Source organism: Anoplopoma fimbria, chromosome 9, assembly GCF_027596085.1.
Source record: "Anoplopoma fimbria isolate UVic2021 breed Golden Eagle Sablefish chromosome 9, Afim_UVic_2022, whole genome shotgun sequence".
Classification (NCBI taxonomy): Eukaryota; Metazoa; Chordata; class Actinopteri; order Perciformes; family Anoplopomatidae; genus Anoplopoma; species Anoplopoma fimbria.
In genome coordinates this window covers 958,969-980,292 of record NC_072457.1, presented here as the reverse complement: position 1 = coordinate 980,292, position 21,324 = coordinate 958,969, and the positions used below count along the sequence as shown (strand labels likewise).

The 21,324-nt window shown below is 41.8% G+C and overlaps 1 protein-coding gene across 1 annotated transcript in view; it reads right to left on the bottom strand.

Moving 5' to 3' along the window:
• ncf4 (neutrophil cytosolic factor 4) overlaps positions 1 to 20,916 on the bottom strand; it is a 29,027-nt gene extending 8,111 nt beyond the window's left edge. The window contains exons 1-7 of the mRNA XM_054603801.1: positions 20,818 to 20,916; positions 20,060 to 20,144; positions 19,825 to 19,984; positions 12,339 to 12,409; positions 11,576 to 11,703; positions 8,065 to 8,113; positions 964 to 1,062 (exon numbers count right to left, since the gene is read on the bottom strand). Coding sequence (XP_054459776.1) covers positions 964 to 1,062; positions 8,065 to 8,113; positions 11,576 to 11,703; positions 12,339 to 12,409; positions 19,825 to 19,984; positions 20,060 to 20,144; positions 20,818 to 20,849 — 624 coding nt within the window. The 5' untranslated portion in view covers positions 20,850 to 20,916. The remainder of the gene's footprint in view (positions 1 to 963; positions 1,063 to 8,064; positions 8,114 to 11,575; positions 11,704 to 12,338; positions 12,410 to 19,824; positions 19,985 to 20,059; positions 20,145 to 20,817) is intronic.
• Between the last annotated feature and the right edge of the window lie 408 nt (positions 20,917 to 21,324).

The following is a 21,324-nucleotide window of genomic DNA, read 5'->3' as shown; positions in this document are numbered from 1 at the left end:
AGTCAGAGGAGAGGAGTCAGAGGAGACGAGTCAGAGGAGACGAGTCAGAGGAGACGAGTCAGAGGAGACGAGTCAGAGGAGACGAATCAGAGGAGACGAGTCAGAGGAGACGAGTCAGAGGAGAGGAGTCAGAGGAGACGAGTCAGAGGAGACGAGTCAGAGGAGACGCTCTGAGGTCTCTGGGATGCGTTCAGGGATTATGGATGAAATGAAACAGGAGATTATCACACCGACACAAAACTCATCATGAGTTCATATTGGGGATTTCTCATTTTTTGGGATAATCATAAATATCGTCATTCGTGACCTCAAAAAAATCTGTTTAGCAAAGAAGAGAATAGAGTTTGATGAAAATGAATAAAGACATTATGATGCAATAAAGAACAGATATATTTAATTCATACTTTATTTTATTAAAGATTGTTTGTTTATCCTCTGAAAAGATATGAGACCCATCTGTGACGCTATGAATATTACTTTGTAGTGATTGGTTCATTTTTAATATTTTATATTATTTTGTTTTTGACCGCTGTAACTTTTGAAGAGAATGTTTTGTATTTTCTTACAACATTTGCAAGAAAAAGATCGTCAATATAAAAGTAATTCACTCTTTTCAGAGTCACTCTCCTCCATCACTCTTCCTCGATAACCCTTCCTGAATCACTCTCCTCCATCATCATCTCCCTCCATCTCCTCTCCTCCATCTCTCTCCCTCCATCTCTCTCCCCCTCTTCCTTCTCCTTCAATCACTCTCCTCCATCTCTCTCCCTCCATCATCCCAATCAGAATGCCTCCCTCTCTCAGTCTATTTTTTCTCTCTTCTTGGCTCATGTCTCCTCACCCCCTCCACCTCCTCTTTATCTCTCCCATCTCTTACTGCCTCCCACTCTCTCTCCCTCCCACTCTCTCTCCCTCCCTCCCTCTCTCTCCTCTCCCTCTCTCCTTCTCTCTCTCCGTTCTTACCTCCAGCCAGTCGGTGTTGACTCGTTGCAGCAGGAAGATCACTTCTCCCTTCTTCAGGTTCAGCTCCGCCTTGCCGTTGCCGCGAAAGTCAAATATCGCCTGAAACACACACACACACACACACACACACACACACACACACACACACACACACACACACAGAAGAAACCACACACACACACACACCAGTTAGTGAGAGGGGAGAGGAACGAGAGAGGAGAGAGAGACGGACTCATTCATCTCAAAGAGAGGAGAGCGGACAGGTAACTCACTCTTTTTACTGATGGAGGATGACGTGTGAGTGACGGAGATGTTTTATTGTTTACAGTTTGACAAAGTTGAGATTTGTGAGCGAAGCAGAGATTTGATGCACAAAAGGACTTTGAAGTGTGTGTTTGCATTTGTGTGTTACTGAAAGAGAGGAAGAGGAAGAAGAGTGTGAGGAAGACTGAAGTGATGAGTGTTTGTGAGAGAATGAGAGGATGAGGAGATGAAGGTTCACTTCATCTGCTCCGTTACGCTGATGTGACATGTGATCGTATTTAATAGTTTTGGTGAAAAGTTTTTGCAACTAATGATTTTGTCCATTATCAATAACTGTGCTGAATATTTTATGAAATGTTGAAAATAGTGAAAAATGTCACATCACAGTTGCCACGGTGACGCGTTCAAGTGTCCGGTTTATCTCCACCGACAGCCAAGTTCAATTTACAATGAACAGAGAAAATATGGAACCGGTTAATCAATCATTAATGACTCCAGTGATCAATTACAGTCGTGCATGCTGCACCTCTGTGTGTGTGTGTGTGTGTGTGTGTGTGTGTGTGTGTGTGTGTGTGTGTGTGTGTGTGTGTGTGTGTGTGTGTGTGTGTGTGTGTGTGTGTGTGTGTTTACAGAATGTACAGGACTCATTATAGTGTTTCTGCAGCTGAGACAGTGTGTGTGGGAGATGATGTAAAATGCATGAACACAGAGTTCTTTAAAAAGTGCTACAGCCTGGAATAAAAAAAAAAAGTTTCAGTCATTACGATGCTTAAACCTGTTCATGTCCTCCAACACACACACACACACACACACACACACACACACACACACACACACACACACACACACACACACACACACACACACACACACACACACACACACACACACACACACACACAGTCCTCTTCACTGTAGCAACACTCGTATTACAAACAAAGCAGCTTGCGTGGAAATAAAGAGAAGTTCTGTTGTACTCTCAGATTTACAACCTCAGTAGGAGAGGACTGAATCTAAAAAAAGATTGTTGGAGGATGAGGAGAGGCACAGTGAGACCTAAAAAAAAAGAAAAGAACGAGGAGCGGTTAAAGCAGTGGGAGGAGGTGAAGAGGAGGAGAGGAGGAGGAGGAGGAGGAGGAGGAGGAGGAGGATATGAGGAGAGTTAAAGTTAAACAGAGGAGCAGGGCAGAAGATCACTGAGGTTCTCACGTGGATGTTTTTATAGAATCACAATCCTCACAGAGAGAGAGTGAGAGAGAGAGTGAGAGAGTGAGTGAGTGAGTGAGTGAGTGAGTGAGTGAGTGAGTGAGTGAGTGAGTGAGTGAGTGAGTGAGTGAGTGAGTGAGTCTGTCTTTATGGTCTCGTGTTGCAGCATGATGTAAGCTACTACCAGCTTTTATGCTCATCGTGCTGTTTGTTGCATGATTATTCTAAATGCCAGAAGACAAAATGAACTGTGAAGAATCAAGAATACAACGAGTGTAACCAACAAAATACAATAAACCAACCTCCACTATAAAGGAGGGATTGTAATCATCTGTAAACTCATATCTCATATTCATGAACTATTTTATTACCTTTATAGAAACCCTGTAAAGAAATATTTTTTATTAGTGAACTATTTGTTGTATACGTTGTATTCAGCGAACATTTAGTCACAAAAAGTTCAAAGATGCAAGACCAAGTTTATTGCACCTTTAAGATTTCACTCCTGGTTGATTTGGTTCTGTTGTGGTAACAGTGTGCTTGAAGTACAGACGTGTATCAACCACTAGGGGGCAGCAAACACCCTTTGAACTTCTAATCAGAAACGTTAAATATACAAGAGAAGAAGAGCAGCGAAGATCTCTGTTTAAAACCAGGAGGCAACCTCCAGTTCCAAAAAGAGAAGTCAAAGCTTCATGTGTTAAAGCTGCATTCTCTCTCCTGTCCACCAGGGGGCGACTCCTCTGGTTGTATAGAAGTCTATGAGAAAATGACTCTACTTCTCTCTTGATTTATTCCCTCAGTAAACATTGTAAACATGAGTTTATGGTCTCAATCTCTAGTTTCAAGTCTTCTTCAATACAGCATGATGTTCATTTAGTAAATGATGCTCCATTTAGAGTCAAACAGACCATAAAGCAGGGGATGCTTTAGGGCGGGGCTACACACTGATTGACAGGTCCACACCAGAGACGTATACGGCGTCTCTACGTCACTCCTCCTCAGTCCATATATGGTCACTTCCTGTTCACCGGTTGCAAAAAAACCAAGATGGCGACGGACATTAGCATGCAATTTAAATCCAGCGGTGGACTTAAACACGTGAACGACTAGATGGAGAGAAATTTACTGAAAGAATTCTGCTGTGGAAAGAAAAGAGATTGCAAAAAATATTGGGTTTGACGTGCGAAATTCAAAAGGATCATACCTTAAAAATAATTAAGTGTGTGTGTGTGTGTGTGTGTGTGTGTGTGTGTGTGTGTGTGTGTGTGTGTGTGTGTGTGTGTGTGTGTGTGTGTGTGTGTGTGTCGACAGGAAATGAGAATGTCGGATTAATGAAGCTGGGGAGAGAGGGAGTTGATAGGATTATCAATCCGTAGAGATTATCTCGACCCTGTGGACGCTCCGTTGTTTTGGTTTTTTAATGCTATCATTCGACGCTGGTTTATTATTATTATTATTATTATTATTGTGTTGTTGACCCACCACTGGCAGTAATTTCTAGACGATGTGAATATGTGTTGGAGGCGATAAGCGACTATCTCCAACACAAATATGAAGTGACAAAGCAATTCCCCTCTCTCATCTCTCCTCAGCATCGCTGATCCACCTCCTCATCCATGTGCCTCTATTTCAGTCCGTTTCTTTCATAACATTCGTTCTCTCTTACCTCTGTGTCTCTATTAATACTTTAGCCAACTAGTTTTTATTTAAACTGCTGCACATCAAGAGGCAAATGAGCAACAGTGTTTTGAGTCCTAATGTTTTTAGCGTCCGCAAAAATAACTTCCCGTAGAGGTGAGAAAGGTTACAAAAGCAACTGTGAAACATTTAAGACTTTAACATTAAATCCGTACAATTAGCTCAGTGTGATAACTTGTAGAAACAGAACCACAGTCGGGAAAAATGCACCAACATGTCTTCTAACTGTTACAGATTAACAACAGTGAGAAGAGTTTATTTTGTCTGTTTTTGTCTTGTTGAGTCGCTGTAACGTAATTTAACTCGTTTAAATGTGATGGCGTTATCAGACTGTAGGTTTTATCATCGACTCACAAGGCTAAATACCAAAATCAGAACAAAAGAATACGAAAGTGACGTCTTGTGATTGGATTTTATGTAGTTTACAGTGTGCCAAAGACGAGACTTTAACTCAGGAGACCAGCGTTCTCATCCCGTGTGAAACCAACTTTGTGTTGTTTTCTTTGTGTTCACATAGTCAAGTTTTCCAAATTTTTTGCCAAAACAAGATCTTTTCATGAGCTTAACCAAGTAGTCGTGCTGCTAATAGAACTTGTTTTGTTTCTGCTCAAAACGTTTATTTAGTTATGCTATATGTTCGTATGTGTTTTCTTTGAGTTTCACTTTTACAACGTGGTAGTTGCAGTTTATTTTGCACATTTAAAGTAGTTGCTGCTTCATGACGGATGTAAATACTGAAGCATCGTTATCGTTTGTACCAAAGACAGTCCGTGCTTTACGTACATACGTTTATTCAGAGTTTTGTTTGGTCTCTGAACAAATGAGCAGGTACTATTGTAAAGATAGATACGATATTTTAATCCTTCTATTCTGATTTACAACATGAAGATGTCCGTCACGACAGGAGAATCTGGTTGCTGATAAGACTTTTTGCAACACAGCAAATTCCCATTGTCCGGGGCAAATTTCACATCTTTAGATCGACTTTGTAAGTAAATGTACTGTTCCTCGTCTGGTGTGAACAAAGCATCAGGTAGAGGCCCTACTTTATGAATCAAAGAGAAAGAGCTAATATCTATCATTCACCATTTTAGTTTCTGCAGCCACAGCAGCATCAATAGACCAGAATCTTTCATAAGATTTAAATTACAACGGCCTCCTCAGTGACATCTTTCTTATTTCACCAGCCAAAGCAAAACAGACGATTAATTGCCCCGTCTCCTCTCATTATACATATAATATGTATATATATATATTTATACTGTAGTTTATCCAGAGCAGGTGCTTTGTGTTCCTCCCCGTCCTCTAAATGCTCCACCCTTGGGTTCATCCTCAGGAGCATCGGCTGGAATTAGACCGCCGTCGACTCCGCCTTAATGAGCTCGTTAAGACCTCGGCTCGTTATCTGGCTACAGGGAGGTGGAGATGAGAATGAGGTTTTTTTTTTCTCCCCCTGACGTTTAATGTGGTTTTTTTTATTAAGTGCATGGCCCACTTCCTGGATGGCCTGGAGTGAAGGATCATGGGAGGACATGCTTGCATATGAGGATTAGCTCAGGTTGTAGAGGAGGGATTGTAATAATCTGTACACTCATATCTCATATTCATGAACTACTTTATTGTCTTTATATAAACCCTTCTAGGAAAGAAGTCAAGTATTAAATGTGTTATAAAGAAACAAAGGCTGAATATTCTGTAGATGCTTTGATTTGGCTGCTAAATATTTATTAAAATGTAGATTTTTAAGACTTCCTGTTTCTAAAACATCTAAAAGTGAAACGTCCTTCTTTGTAAAATCCTCAACTTGTGAATAGTGATTTGATCAGTGAACTATTTGTGATGTCTGAAAAGCTCGTATCGTGCGACAAGTTATGAAAATTCATCTTTTAAACTAGAAACGCATACATTTATACATCTTTTTAGGCGTTTATCTAATATAGGATCACATTTTTAATCTCTGCAGAAGAAGAACTGCTGAGTCTGGCTTGAATAGGACCGGCTTTCATTTTCAATGTTCTAGTTTTATGGGTTTTTTCTTGCATTTCTTTCCTCCCTATCTCTTTTATCTACCTCTGCTTCTCTGTCTCCGTCTCTGCCCAGTCACATGAGACAAAACCAGCATCGTTAGCATCATGCTAACTGGGAGCATTCTGCCCTATTGACCTTATTCATAGCTCACGCTAACACTAACGCTAGCACCATCTCTACTGTGACAAAAAACACCAGAGCTCTCCTCTCCTCCGTCAGGACGAAGACGAGCCGATTATAGTTGGTTTAGACAAAGTTTAACATCCACACTCACACACACACACACACACACACACACACACACACACACACACACACACACACACACACACACACACACACACACACACACACACACACACACACACACAGAGGAGCACTCGTTCTGCTCGGAGAGAAAGAGCTAAAATAAATGATGAGTAGGCCGACTGCTTCGTGAGCAGAGAGCAGTGTTTTACTTCTGTGTGGGAGAGAGGGGAGGCAGAGAGAGAGAGGGGGAGTAAAATAGAGTGTTTGCTCTTAGTTTGGCAATAAAACAGATAGTGTGTGTACATGTGTGTGTGTGTGTGTGTGTGTGTGTGTGTGTGTGTGTGTGTGTGTGTGTGTGTGTGTGTGTGTGTGTGTGTGTGTGTGTGTGTGGTCGTAGTGCACGGATAGGAGAAGTTAAACTCTTTCGCAAGGTGATGAAGCTCACGAAGTTCAAGAGCTGCAGAAACAGAAACACACACTTCACCTGCAGACATGCACTCACACACACACACACACACACACACACACACACACACACACACACACACACACACACACACACACACACACACACACACACACACACACACACAGCAAGAATATACTCAACGAGTGAATCTGCCACTACAGAACTGCAATTTACGTATTTACTTAACCAATTAACCAATTAACTGTTTGTTTTATAAAACATGTCCATAGTGATGCTGTCGTCCGTTATCACTCCCACACAAACACCATCACACACAGTTACTGGTTTAGTTTAAAAATAGCCTGCGATGGTTTTAAACTGAGCGTGTGTGTGCTCTCGTTCTTCTATCTTTGTGAGGACCACTTTGAGTTTTAGACAGTTTGACGGTCTAAACTTTGTATTTGTATTTGGTTATGGTCGCTGTATATCAGGGGAGTGTTGGGTAACGTTTCAGAGGTCAGCTGATCGTACAAAGATAAAAGCCTTTCTCTCTCCTCTTGGAGGATTTAATTGGCGGGTCATCACCACTTTAACCTCCTGCAGCGACTCAACCTCACAGAATACAAACGCTGTTTCTCCTCTGTTTGTTACGGCGGCAGAGAGGAGAAGGCGTGAACGGAATAAAGAACGAGTGAGGAGGAGGAGGAGAGGATGAGGAGGAGGAGGAGGAGAGATGAACTTGACCTTGGGAAGAGACAGAGGGAGGGGAGAGGAAACGAGGACACGATTAAGGGTCGTTTAAGGGGAGAGGAATAGGGAGAAAGGAAGCGAGGAGGAGGTGTGAGGGAGGCTAATAGGAAAGGAGAGAAGGAGACAGGAATTAAAATAAGGAAGTGAAGCGAGGTGTTAAAGTGTGAGAAAGCATTTGACTAATGAAGTCCTCCTTATTTATTTATCTATGTTTAAACTTTATGCATCTTGAGTAAAAAAAGTAAGTGTGTGTGTGTGTGTGTGTGTGTGTGTGTGTGTGTGTGTGTGTGTGTGTGTGTGTGTGTGTGTGTGTGTGTGTGTGTGTGTGTGTGTGTGTGTGTGTGGAAGGATCACATGGTATTCCTCAGGGCGATTCAGTTCATTCTGCGTGGTTGTTTGACCAAAACGCTGTTTTACTCCGTGTGTTGCCATGGAGACAGTAACCTTAGTAACAACAACTAAAGTGAAAAAAAGAAAAACTTGCTCCACATTACCTCGGCCCTCGGAGACGAGAAGAGATCCATCTTTGGTTTGACCGTCTTCCTAAAAGACAAAAGAACGGACAGAGATGAGTGGACAGGTCATGTGATCAATAACAGGAAGCACCTCCACCATTTAAGTTCTTTAAATGTCTGAAATATCGATCTTTATAATTCCTCTGTGTAGTCACACTAGCAGCACGGCTCTAGAGATAATTAGAAATAGAGATGGAGACAGATGTTCAGGGTCCCCTGAGGATGATCCTACAACATGATGCCATGATCCAAGTATTTTCCAGAAGGCAACCTGGAAAAGTGAAGCCATCGTCCGTGTCTTAAAGCTGCATTCTCTCTGCTGTCCACCAGGGGGCGACTCCTCTGGTTGTATAGAAGTCTATGAGAAAATGACTCTACTTCTCTCTTGATTTATTCCCTCAGTAAACATTGTAAACATGAGTTTATGGTCTCAATCTCTAGTTTCAAGTCTTCTTCAATACAGCATGATGTTCATTTAGTAAATGATGCTCCATTTAGAGTCAAACAGACCATAAAGCAGGGGATGCTTTAGGGCGGGGCTACACACTGATTGACAGGTCCACACCAGAGACGTATACGGCGTCTCTACGTCACTCCTCCTCAGTCCATATATGGTCACTTCCTGTTTATTGGTTGCAAAAAAAGCAAGATGGCGACGGCGAACATTTTTTGCTCTAGGATGTAAACATGTTTAGTTGTTCATTTTACCATTGAGGTCTACGGGGACGGACTCACTTTAGGAATTTTGTTTTGTTTAAACATCTAAGAAGCAAAATGCAGTAATGTCTGAGAAGTTATATTTATACTGGACTCTAATCAATGTTACTTTTCTTACGCAAGAAAACAAAATGTTCAAAATGTTGAAATCATTTTGTAAAGAATATTGAAACCAAAGATAAAACATGAGTAGTTTAATGGTAGATGGAAACTCATGCCAACGTTCAATAACGCTGTTTACTGTAAAACATTGAAACTATGCAACAAAGCATTAAAAAGAGGAAATGCCAGAGTTCCTTTGTAATGTTTCCAACCCATAAAAACTAAAAAGGCAGGTCAGATGTTGGAGCAGAGGAAGTAATGAAAATCTTTGCATCATTTCCTGTTGAGAGAGTCCCTGTTTACCACATCTCCTGCTGCAAGCCGACCGCCGAGAGACGACCGTTAAGAAAGAAGAAGTGGAACGTAAACGGGCCGATGGGAGGAGCTTCTCTGGGTCCTTGCCTCTTTCCCTTTCTCGCTATTTAACTGCATTTATGATGCAAGAGAGAGATTCAGGGATCAGATTGGACTTTATAACTAAAGACAGCCTCGCTTTTTGATTTTATATAAATATTTATGACTTGTACGTTACTGTTTTTGTCTCATACGCAAATTTAAACGCAGTTTGAGTAAAGATTAAACTAGAATTTTCTCCTCCAGGTTGTTTGTCATCCTTAACAAGCCAAGTTTACCAAATGTCATCACTTACTCACTTTATCTTTTTAGACATTTGTCGAATAAATTCTCAACATGTGTTCCTGAGATATCACGTTTAAGTGAAAGATCAAACTAGGTTTTGATAAAAGTCATGCATTTAATATACAGGTGTAACTAGAGAGCTTCACTCAGTAGAGATCAGGTGTCCTCCAGGTGTGACTGCAGAGATGCACTCAGCTGTGTTATCTCGTAGTGTGTGAAGCTTTGTTTAAACTCTTGTGACATGGTAGCGTGAGACTTCTCAGATAGAGCTCCAGTTACAAGAATAAATGAACGTGTTTATGCTTAACGCAATGTTCATTGCATTATTCTCTGAAACTCCGGAGGACGTATGAACAAAATCAACTGTGAAGAATGAGAAAGACAACCCGTGTAACCGGTAAAACGCCATAAACCAACCTCCACAATAGAGAGGAAAGATGTAATCATCTGTAAACTCATATCTCATATTCATGAACTACTTTATCACCTTTATACAAACCCTGTAAAGAAAGAAGTCAAGTATTAAATGTATTATAAATAATCAAATATCCTGTAAAATATTTGATTGTTCTACTAAATATTTACTCAAATGTAGATTATTTTAAGACCTCCTGTTTCTAAAGAATCTAAAAATGAAAACTGACCTTCTTCGTTAAATCCTCAGACGTGTAAAAAGTGTTTCTATCGGTGAACTATTTGTTGCCGGCAAGTTACAAAAAGTGCACGAAAAAAGCAGCACGACAACTTGCGGAGGCTTTGTGAAACCAGGGTCAGGTCGTGATTGCATCATTTTCTTTCGCCAGCTTCACTGCGGCCATAAAAAGTCAACTAGACGCACCAGATATGATGCAGTTTGCTGTTTGCTGCAGCAGAATGGGAGATGAGTGGACAGACACAGATATGCACTCACTCACTCACTCACTCACTCATGATCCTCCTGAGCTGAGATGATAAAACAAAACTTTCCAAAGCTTTCTTTTGTCCTGCCAAAAACAGTGATGTCATCAGCTGTTTTGATACCAGATGTGTTTTATCGGTGCAGGTTTACCTTACGATCTTTTTGGTATTTGGTGCTTTATATTAATATTCACGGATGGTTTTCTCTCAGTAGAGTCTTTATTTCCTTCTCAAAGAGCAGAAACTCCTCCAGATAAAGTCTAAACGTATAATCATCTGTTCTAAAGATTCAGATACTTGAATAGAGTGTCGTAGACTGAACTTCATCATTATTACAGTCTTCTTCACGCTTCCTGTCTTCTCTTAAGAGCATCCAAACACTTTAAAGCTCCTTAAATGTGATGAGTTTGAGTCAAGGTGAGAAATACTTAGAAAACAAGGGATATACAATATCAAATATCATATTACATGATTGTATATCCGCTTAAGTTTTCCTCTTTCTTGCTTCTACACATGTAAGCTGTGAAAAACACTTAAACATCACCAGTTTAATTATTAACATAAATCTAATATTCTAAGCACTTTGAGGTTTACGCTTTTTTTAGGAAAAGTCCATTATCTCCCATCGTTTACTTCCTCTGAAGGGCCTTGGTCTCTTTAATCCTCCACATCTGCTCCACCATACTTCAATATCTAAACATCATCTAAGTCGTTCATTTCTATTCATAAGTTCATGATGAGAACGGCTCTTAAAAAGCCTAATGCCACTACATTAATACCAATTATGGCAACTTTGAAAAGATGAGGAGGCCATTTCCCATCTTGTTGATGTAAAGATCTGATATTTCACATTTTGAGCTCCTTTTACTGACACTGGACTTCTTAGAAATGCAAATGCAAATTGATTAAGGGCACAAAAAATAACCCACTTCATAATTTATTGTTTGAAACCAAGGATGCACCTTCTGCACCATCAAACACTTTGCATAAGAGGAGCCTCTTCAGATCCGACTAAAAAACTGTTCTCAAAAAGTTTAACATGCAAAATAACGGTGAGCTTGGTGGCATCTGTCTCATCATCACAGCTCTCAACGCTCTGTGGTTTGAAAGGATGAAGTGTTAAAAAGGTGCTTACACTTTGCGTGTCGGAGGGCGGAGTCGCCGGAGGGCTCGAGGTTGGTGCTGGCCGTCCTGATCCGTCTGGTAGAAAAACATCCTGAGAGCCTCGTCCAACAACAGCCATGTTGGCAGACCCAGCAATCTCTAGGGGAGGGGGGAGAGAGAGAGAGAGAGAGAGAGAGAGAGAGAGAGAGAGAGAGAGAGAGAGAGAGAGAGAGAGAGAGAGAGATGGGGGTGTGAGAGATAATGAGGTTGAGTTGAAGACAGGTGGAGGTGGACGGAGAGGGAAATCAGAGAGGATGGTTAGAGAGGTCAGAAGAGACAAGAGGGGTCTCAGGAGTGATGGAGGAGTGATGGAGGAGTGATGGAGCAGTGATGGAGGAGTGATGGAGCAGTGATGGAGGAGTGATGGAGCAGTGATGGAGCAGTGATGGAGGAGAAGGAGAGCGGAGGACAAACAATAAAAAAAGAGGAGATGAAGCCAAAAAGATGATAAGAGCAAGGAGAGCGAGGGCGAGAGAGAGAACCACGTAGGATGAGAATAAAAAAAAGAGCAAAGCAGCAACAAGAGAAGTGAGTGAGTGGGAGAGAGAGAAACCTGATCGGGTTCTTCAGCAGAAAACAAGTCAAAAGTCCCACAACTACAGTCAGTCAGACGGGATGTGTGTGCACGGGGGCAGAGCGGCATCGCCTACACGCCGAGCTCCGTCAGCTCCACCACCGTGCTGCTCCACCCACAGCAGCGACCGGCCCACTACGCTGCAGGAAACCAGAGTTACCTTCATGTACGTGTTGAGTTCAGGGATTCTGCTCTCTGCGATCTCCCTCTTGTTGCCCATGAAGACTTTTCCTAAAAGAGAACACATGTTCACAATGATGGGACATCGATGAGAAGGACAGCTTAATGCACTGTGTTCCTTATGTTGGTCATGGCATCTACATGTAGTTAACGTGTGTTCAATGCACAATGAAAAAAATACAATATGCACAATCTTTCATGGCTTGTGCATTTCAGTTCATTGTTTTCTCTTCTGAGTAACTATGTGCAATGAAAATACCTTCTGAAGTAGCTTTGATGCAATTTTTCCCCTTGAATTATCAATATGTGATGTATTATATAAATATATATATATACACACACATATACACAGTACATATTGGACTATCCAGGTGGTACAGCTAGTTGTTATTTTCAGCTCTATATGTTTTGTTCTATTTTGCAATATGTATTGTATCACAATATATATTGCGATATATTGTAGATATCTTCAGGTGCTCGCCAATAAACATCCCTATTAAATACCCACAAGAACGCCATGTATCGTTGCAGTGTGTGTAGCTTTTGTGTTTTATGGTAATTTAAAAGAAAAAACACATTTATTTTGTTCCAAACTAGAGGAGAATACATGTTGAGCCTCATCGCTGATATCTGGACTCCTCATGCTCTAAATCAGGAGGCTCATCCATGCCTGTTAAATCTAATTAGCACAGTCTTAATGACCCTCGAGATCCAGACCCTCTCTCCTCTTGTGTCTCTCTCTCCTCCTCTCTCCTCTCTCTCTCCTCCTCCCTCCCCTCTCTAAACCTCTCTCTCCTCTCTCTCTCCCCTCTCTCTCCTCCCTCTCCTCTCCCTCTCTCCTCCTCCCTCTCTCCTCCTCCTCCTCTCCTCTGGTTCTCCTTTCTCCTCCTCCCTCTCTCCTCTCTCTCTCCCTCTCTCCTCCCTCCTCTCCCTCCTCTCTCCCTCTCCTCCCTCTCCTCTCTCTCCTCTCTCCTCCTCTCCTCCCTCTCTCCTCTCTCTCCTCCCCTCCTCTCCTCCCCTCCTCTCTCTCCCCCCTCTCTCCTCTCTCCTCCCTCTCCCCCTCTCTCCTCTCCTCCTCTCCTCTATCCTCTCTCCTCTCTCCTCCTCCTCCTCCTCCTCCTCTCTCTGCCCTCTCTCCTCCTCTCCTCTCTCTCTCTCCTCCCTCCCTCCTCTCTCTCTCTCCCTCCCTCCCTCTCTCTCTCCCTCCCCTCTCTCCCCTCTCTCTCCTCCCTCCCCCTCTCTCTCTCTCTCTCTCTCCTCCCTCTCTCTCCTCCCTCTCTCCTCCCTCTCCCCCTCTCTCTCCCTCTCTCTCCTCTCTCTCTCCCTCTCTCTCCCTCTCTCTCTCCCTCCTCTCTCCCCCTCTCTCCTCTCTCTCTCCTCTCTCTCTCTCTCTCTCTCCTCCTCTCTCCCTCTCTCTCTCTCTCTCCTCTCTCTCTCCCTCTCTCCCCTCCTCTCTCTCCTCCTCTCTCCTCTCTCTCTCCTCTCTCTCACTCCTCTCTCCCCTCCTCTCCCTCTCTCTCTCCTCTCTCCCTCCTCCTCTCTCCTCTCTCTCCTCTCTCCTCCTCCTCTCTCCTCCTCTCCTCTCTCTCCCTCCTCCTCTCCCTCCTCTCTCCTCCCTCTCCTCTCTCCTCTCCCCCTCTCCTCTCCTCCCTCCTCCCTCTCTCTCCCTCCTCCTCTCTCCTCCTCCCCTCTCTCCCTCCCCTCTCCTCCTCCTCTCTCCTCCTCTCCTCTCTCTCCTCCTCCTCCCTCCTCCTCCTCCTCCTCTCTCCTCTCTCTCCTCTCTCTCTCCTCCTCTCTCCTCCTCCTCCCCCTCCCTCCTCTCTCCTCCTCCTCTCTCTCTCCTCTCTCTCCTCTCTCTCTCCTCTCTCCCCTCTCCTCCCTCTCTCTCCTCCTCTCTCCTCTGAGATAACTCACTCCGTCCCTTTACTCTCTCGGTGATGAATCATTCACTCATCGGATCACATTTCTCCGTCTGCTGGAGCCTCGCTGAATCAAACAACGCTCTGCTGACCTTGAACTCATTGTTCTATCATCTAACATCTCTGTTGCATTCATCACAAAACAAGATTCATAAGATGTAAAGAGACTCAATAGATCCCCATGTATCTCTGATATATTCCTTAGATTGAAAATGGGAATAAAAAAATCTGTAACAGAGATTCTATTAAGAGAGACGGAGCAAAACGGAGAGTGGTGTTTCAATTTGACCACACAGACCTCCCCCCCCCCCCCCCATCTCTCTCATTCCCTCTCCGTCCTGATGAGATCTGGCACTGCAATTAAACCCATCACATCTAATATTATCCAGCAGACTCCTCGGTGGCAGACGCTAAATCAGAGTTTGTAGAAAAAGTTGAACTCTCCCCGATATAGAAGAGTGACATTGAAGAAGCTCCTTCAAGTCAGTGATAAAGAATTCATGTCACAAATCTGTCCAGTCAAATATTGGTGCTGTCTTGTGACTGGAATATATATATATATTTTATAGTGGGATACTTTAACTTTATAAAAAGAAAGGTCACAGAATAAACACACCGCATATCTTTCAAAGAGCTTTACTGCCTCACCTTTGACTCTTTTTAGGAGAATATAAACCGTCAATAAAATTATTTTTCTAAACCCAAAAATCCTGCAGACGTGGTGATGTACTCTTTTAAGCTCTGAGTAGTTTCTACAGCTTTCCCTCCAGACTCCTTACTGTCAAAAGACTTAATATAAGAAGTGGATGATGTCGTCAAACCTGCATTCTCTCTCCTGTCCAAAATGAAGTCTATGAGAAAATGACTCTACTTCTCTCTTGATTTATTCCCTCAGTAAACATTGTAAACATGAGTTTATGGTCTCAATCTCTAGTTTCAAGTCTTCTTCAATACAGCATGATGTTCATTTAGTAAATGATGCTCCATTTAGAGTCAAACAGACCATAAAGCAGGGGATGCTTTAGGGCGGGGCTACACACTGATTGACAGGTCGACACCAGAGACGTATACGGCGTCTCTACGTCACGATGACCACGTCCATATATGGTCACTTCCTGTTGACTGGTTGCAAAAAAACAACATGGCGACGGACAAAAGGGCAAATCAGTGGCTTCATAACATCAGTCCACAAACCAACGAGTGACGTCAAGACGACTAAGTCAACTTCTTCTATACAGACTGTGTTGGCATATATCACTCCTCATCATAGATGGATTATGACGTTGACAAATAGCTGATATTAATATCATCCACTGGTTCCTAATGTCATTCAGTTTAACAACACTGATGTCTTTGTCATGATCTCAAAATGCAGTAGAGCTGTACATCCATGAAGTATTACGTTCATAACCAGTCAAACTGAAATCAATCTGTATGCATCTTCAGTCTGCACACACACACACACACACACACACACACACACACACACACACACACACACACACACACACACACACACACACACACACACACACACACACACACACACACACATTAAAGCCCCTCAGGTTCTCGTTGGTGCAGGTTTTGGCTTCCAGCCTCCGTTAATCAATAGAGACACTGACGGCCGCTCGCACACAGAGAGGCTTCTGGGAAAAAACAACGAGCTGCAGAGTGAAAAAAACGAGAGCGAGGGAGCAGATGAGGACGAGAGGACAAACAGAGACACAGTGAACACAGCTGGACGGTGACAGGTTTACTACAGACGCTCTGAAATATAGATCTCTGCGTTAAAAACAAACAAAGTTAAAAAGGTCATAATTCACCTCTCATATCTCATTCATATTTCTGTGAAAAAGACTGGATTTAGTTTAGTTTCCAACCAAAAACTACATTTTATAAATGACATTTTAACACATCAAAACTTTTTTAGTGACCAGAGCTTGAACGCATCATAATGCAACCTCCGTTAACTTTAGTTGTTAAGTGTAGTTTAACAGTGGAGGGTTGTGTTCTTTCTTTACAGGGCTTAAACAAAGGTAATAAGGTATTCTATGAATATGAGATATGAGTTTACAGATAATTACAGCCCCTCCTCGTCATTGTGGCGGTCGGTTTATGGCGTTCTGTCGGTTACTCTCGTTGTCTTCTTGATTCTTCAGAGTTTGTTTAGTTTTTTCGTCCTCTGATGTTTTAGATATTAAAGACAAACAGTGCATAGAGTATAAATACTGTTCATAAATACGAGCTCACGCGAGTTTAAACAAAGCTGTTATTTAGCCTAGCAGGACTGTGACGCCCACCGACTGCTAACAGCTAATGGCTAATGCTAACTAGCTCTCCTTTTCAGTAAGATATGTATGAGGAGACGATGAAATGCAGGGTGTCTGGTTGGTTTCTCAAAGAGTTGCAGCAGAACAGAGAAGATGACTGTTTGGTTCCTCTGCTCCGTCACGTATCTCACCAGGAGAACCTCTCTGAAGCTGATGGATGAATGAATCGGACTCCTTCACGTCTCTTAAACTCTTAACCTTCATCGCTGCTGTTTTTCCCTCTCTGTCCATCTCTGGAGATTCCCTCCGGCTCTCATCTGTCCTTCTCTCCATCTGCTCTTCTCTGAATGTTCTGTGGATTATACTTATTACAGTCCACTGATGTACGGCTTCAAACTAAGGAGACCTCGTAGGATAAACTACGACATTATCCCGACACTTTGATACTTCTGTTACTAAAGAGAAAAAGCTTTATTCCAAAACGCTTTCAAGACCTTTTGAAGAGGAGACGTTACACGAGGTTCACTGAGGGAGGAAGTTGAAATGTCTTCGTTCTGGGACTCTGATTCGTCACCATTGAAGGCATATCCTCATGGTTCATATCGGTATCGACTCATCATGTTTAAGCAGCCTTCATCATGAGCATTACGCTGCATTAAACATGTGACAATTAAGGGTGTGTGAATGTGAGAATGTATCTGAAAGAACCAGTGAATCTCTGAAGCCAATGACTCCATTATGCAACTTGTGGAGTTCCCGAGAGCAACAGAGAGAAACGTCTTCTCTGATCGCGTCCTGTCACTTTTTCACCAGTTAAACTCATTCGTATCGTGTCAATATCAAGACCAAAGGAAATAACCAGATTGGACTCCGTACCTGCAAACACCAGAAGCCTCAGGCTAAAAGGTTCTTGCCTTTGTTCCTCTTTGTGCTTCACAAAGTAGCCTGAACTCTTTTAACTCTGCTGAATAAACATTCAGAGAGTAGGAGTTACTCTTCACACGGCACATTTCTGCTGCTGTGGTGTCGTAACGCAGCGCTCAGCTCCACGTTGTTATACAGAAACATGTGCTGTAAATATGCTGCCGCCGTACAGAGAGAGAGTGAAAACATGAAACTCAGCGTCACAACTGTATATATATATATGTATATATATATATATATATATATATATATATATGTTTGATTTGTGATATCTGACAAGAGACGTGCAGCTGGGTTTCAGTTCCTCCTGCAGCCAGCTGTCACCGTGAACCCGTCTGCTCCTCCTCTCACTATGCATGAAGAGGAGCAGAGCGCGTGTTTGAAGGTCAACGAGTGAAAATCTAGCAGTCGCTGACTTTACTTTAGTCTCACGAAACTAGACGGAAAGACGTGATTATGTAGAGAAGTTAAAGAGGAAACACGACCGAAACATCTTTATATCAACATGGAACTTCACCAGTTTACTACTGACACTAAGAAGATTCTTTTTTGTGTTAAAAGCTTTCTGAAATGTTATGTTTAAATATGCAAATGAGGCATTTTCTTATTGAATATGTGCTAATGTTCACACAGTTCCAGAATATAAATGTGAACATTAGATAAAGACAGGTTCAACATTATTGTTTCATTCTGTTGACATATTAGAGTCAAAGGTCTTTACAGAGGGAATGTTTTCAGTACTAAATGTTGTATAAATCAGGTTATGAATGATATCTGAACAAACCCCTCTGTGTTAACCTTCAGAATATAGAGAGGAATGAAGCTGTAAAGTTTGGTGTATGTAAGAGCTACTGAAGTGGAGATTTATGGATCAGAGTCTGAGAAAAAACTCATTTAGAGAAAACGTCCTTTAAAGATATGTTTAGTTAAATTACATACATGTTGAAGACTCTACAGGTGAATAGGGTAAAAAAATAACTAATAGATATCAACATGAAACTTCACCAGTTGATTACTGACATTAAGATGATTATCTTTTGTATAACAAGTTTTCTGAAATGTTATGTTTAAATATGCAAATGAGCATTATTTAATGGTAACTTTTGGTGAATTTAGGAGAAATCTACAGACATAAATAAATAAAAGAAGTAAAATAAATGTTTTCTTTCCACTAGTCTTAAAGTAGACGTGTTATGGAAGACAAATGGACCAAAACCTCTAAACTGATCAGTTCATTAGAAACAAGCTTCTCATCTTCAGGAGACATTTATTGATAAACGTTCCAGTCTGCAGAATTCAATTAAAAGCATTTGTTTCAAAATAGAATTAGTGTTAAAACAGTCAACACTACTACTGACTCTACAGTGAAGTGATGTCACGGCTGCCAGTCAATTACTGACTGAAAAGCTGTCAAACAAACAGAAGTATAGAAACTAAAGATGAAGTAACTCTGACTCAAACACAGCTGGTCTTAATAAATCACTGACCGGTGACGTTAGCTGCCGTTCAGACCGTTAGCAGCGACGGCGGTTTGACATTACACCACTCACAGTACACAGTAAGCTGGCAGTTAGCTGTTGCATGGCGTTGATTGGCCCACACGTTGCGTTGATGGATGACATCACGTTGTGTTGCAGGAGAGGGTTAAAGATCAAGGTGACATGTTATGAGGAAGTAGTAGTACCCAAATATATGCATACTGCATGGAACAGTCAGTACTTTGTAAAGGAAGCTGCAGTTTGGGAAAAATTGGGATCTGGAACGCGAGTATAAAACATGAAAGTCTGCATCATCATCTCTAAATGGAGCATCATTTACTAAATGAACATCATGCTGTATTGAAGAAGACTTGAAACTAGAGATTGAGACCATAAACTCATGTTTACAATGTTTACTGAGGGAATAAATCAAGAGAGAAGTAGAGTCATTTTCTCATAGACTTCTATACAACCAGAGGAGTCGCCCCCTGGTGGACAGGAGAGAGAATGCAGCTTTAACACATGAAGCTTTGACTTCACTTCTCAGAACTGGAGCCTTAGTTCTAATATGGTCACTTCCTGTTTACTGGTTGCAAAAAAACAAGATGGCGACGGCCAAAATGCAGAACTTGAGGCTTCAAAACATCCACAAACCACTGAGAGACGCCATGACAACTACATCCATCCTTTTATAAAGCCTATGACTAAAACATGCTTACGTGTCAAATCAGAACCAGCAGATGTATTTAAGGACTTCAGTCCATCATGTTGGACGTATACAAATGTTTTATTGTTGGAAAAATCCATCTCAACAGCTTATAATGTGTCCGTGGAATGTGAACAATGTGAAATCGGAATCTGTGAACGCTCACCTGGAAGGGACGGCAGGATGCAGGTGTGTGGACCGCGTCGCTCCGGGTCCTCGGGGGAGTATTTGGCCTCGATGACCTGGTGGAGGTTGAAAAACTCTCTGTACCTCCTGTAGATGAGGTACTTGCTGCCTCCTTTAGTCTTCACCTCAATCACAAACATCTGGAGGAGAAAACAGACGTTACAACTATACGCTTCTTCTTTTTCTAGGTTCAGTGAAAAGTTTAGTCAACTTACAAAGTAGTCAATGAAGCCTTTGTTCTCCTCGATGTCAGCGATGGCGGCGCTGATGGGGATGTTATGAGGCAGCTGATCAAAGTCACTGAGCAAAAAGAAACGTTTTACACACTTTACCTGATAATCTGGTTTATGGAAGTTCTGCTGCTCATTATTTTCAATTCATTAGATTTGAAACTTTGGTGTTTATAATATTAAACAGGCCTTTAAATGTCTGATCAGATTTGAGCAGTTTTAACACACTTTACATCCTACATGTATTTTGTTAAATGAGCAAAACAATAAAACACATTATAAAAACACAACATAATAAAGAAAAATCAAAGGAACGCCACAAAACTTCTGCAAACACACAGTCAGCCTGTAGTTTCATAACTCGGTTATATTACATTACATTACATTACAGTCATTTAGCAGACGCTTTTATCCAAAGCGACTTACAGGAAGTGTATTCAACATAGGTATTCAAGAGAACTACTAGTCACCAGAAGTCATCAGTGCATCTCCTTTCTTAAACAAGCATCTTAAAGCATAAACCAGAGCAAAAGTATAGTGCAGAGGCAGATTACTATACTTTTGCTCTTTTTTTGATATTCTCACGTTAATAATAAGAGGATATCATATTGTTATATAACAACTAGTAGGACAATGACATGTCTGTTCATTGGTCTTTTATTGACAGATATCAGGGCCATAAATAAAGTTAAAACATAAAAAGTTAAAACATAAAAAGTTAAAACTAAAACATAAAAACTCACCTCTCCCCCCGGAGCTGCTGCGGCAGAGACATGATGGAGGAACTGACAGGGACAGGAGAACAACCCTCCGCAGCTCTCCGAGTCTGCAGCTGAGAGGAACCCGAGCACAGGAAGCCAGAGTTCCGCAGAGGAGCGGAGGATGGTGCGGGGTGTGGGCGGGGACTCGAGGGGGCGGGGCCAGAGGACAGGTAGGTTGTGACGTAGATCAACAGATACCTGAACAGGTGGAGTCTCCACCTGTAAATACTCACCTGAATAAAAACTTTATTACAACGTTTACACATGAAGTTTGACTTTAACTTTTAAGGGAAAGTGTTTAAGTCTCATCTAGTGGTTTGTGGAAGAATGCAACCGACTAATTATAACTTTATTTTCTCCTTTTATTTAATAAGAATCAGGATGAACAGACGAACTAAAGTAAACAAACCAAACTAAAAGTAAAAAGTCAAATCTAAAGAGACAGAATGAGGGAAAGTGTTTACGTCTCATCTTGTGGTTTGTGGATTG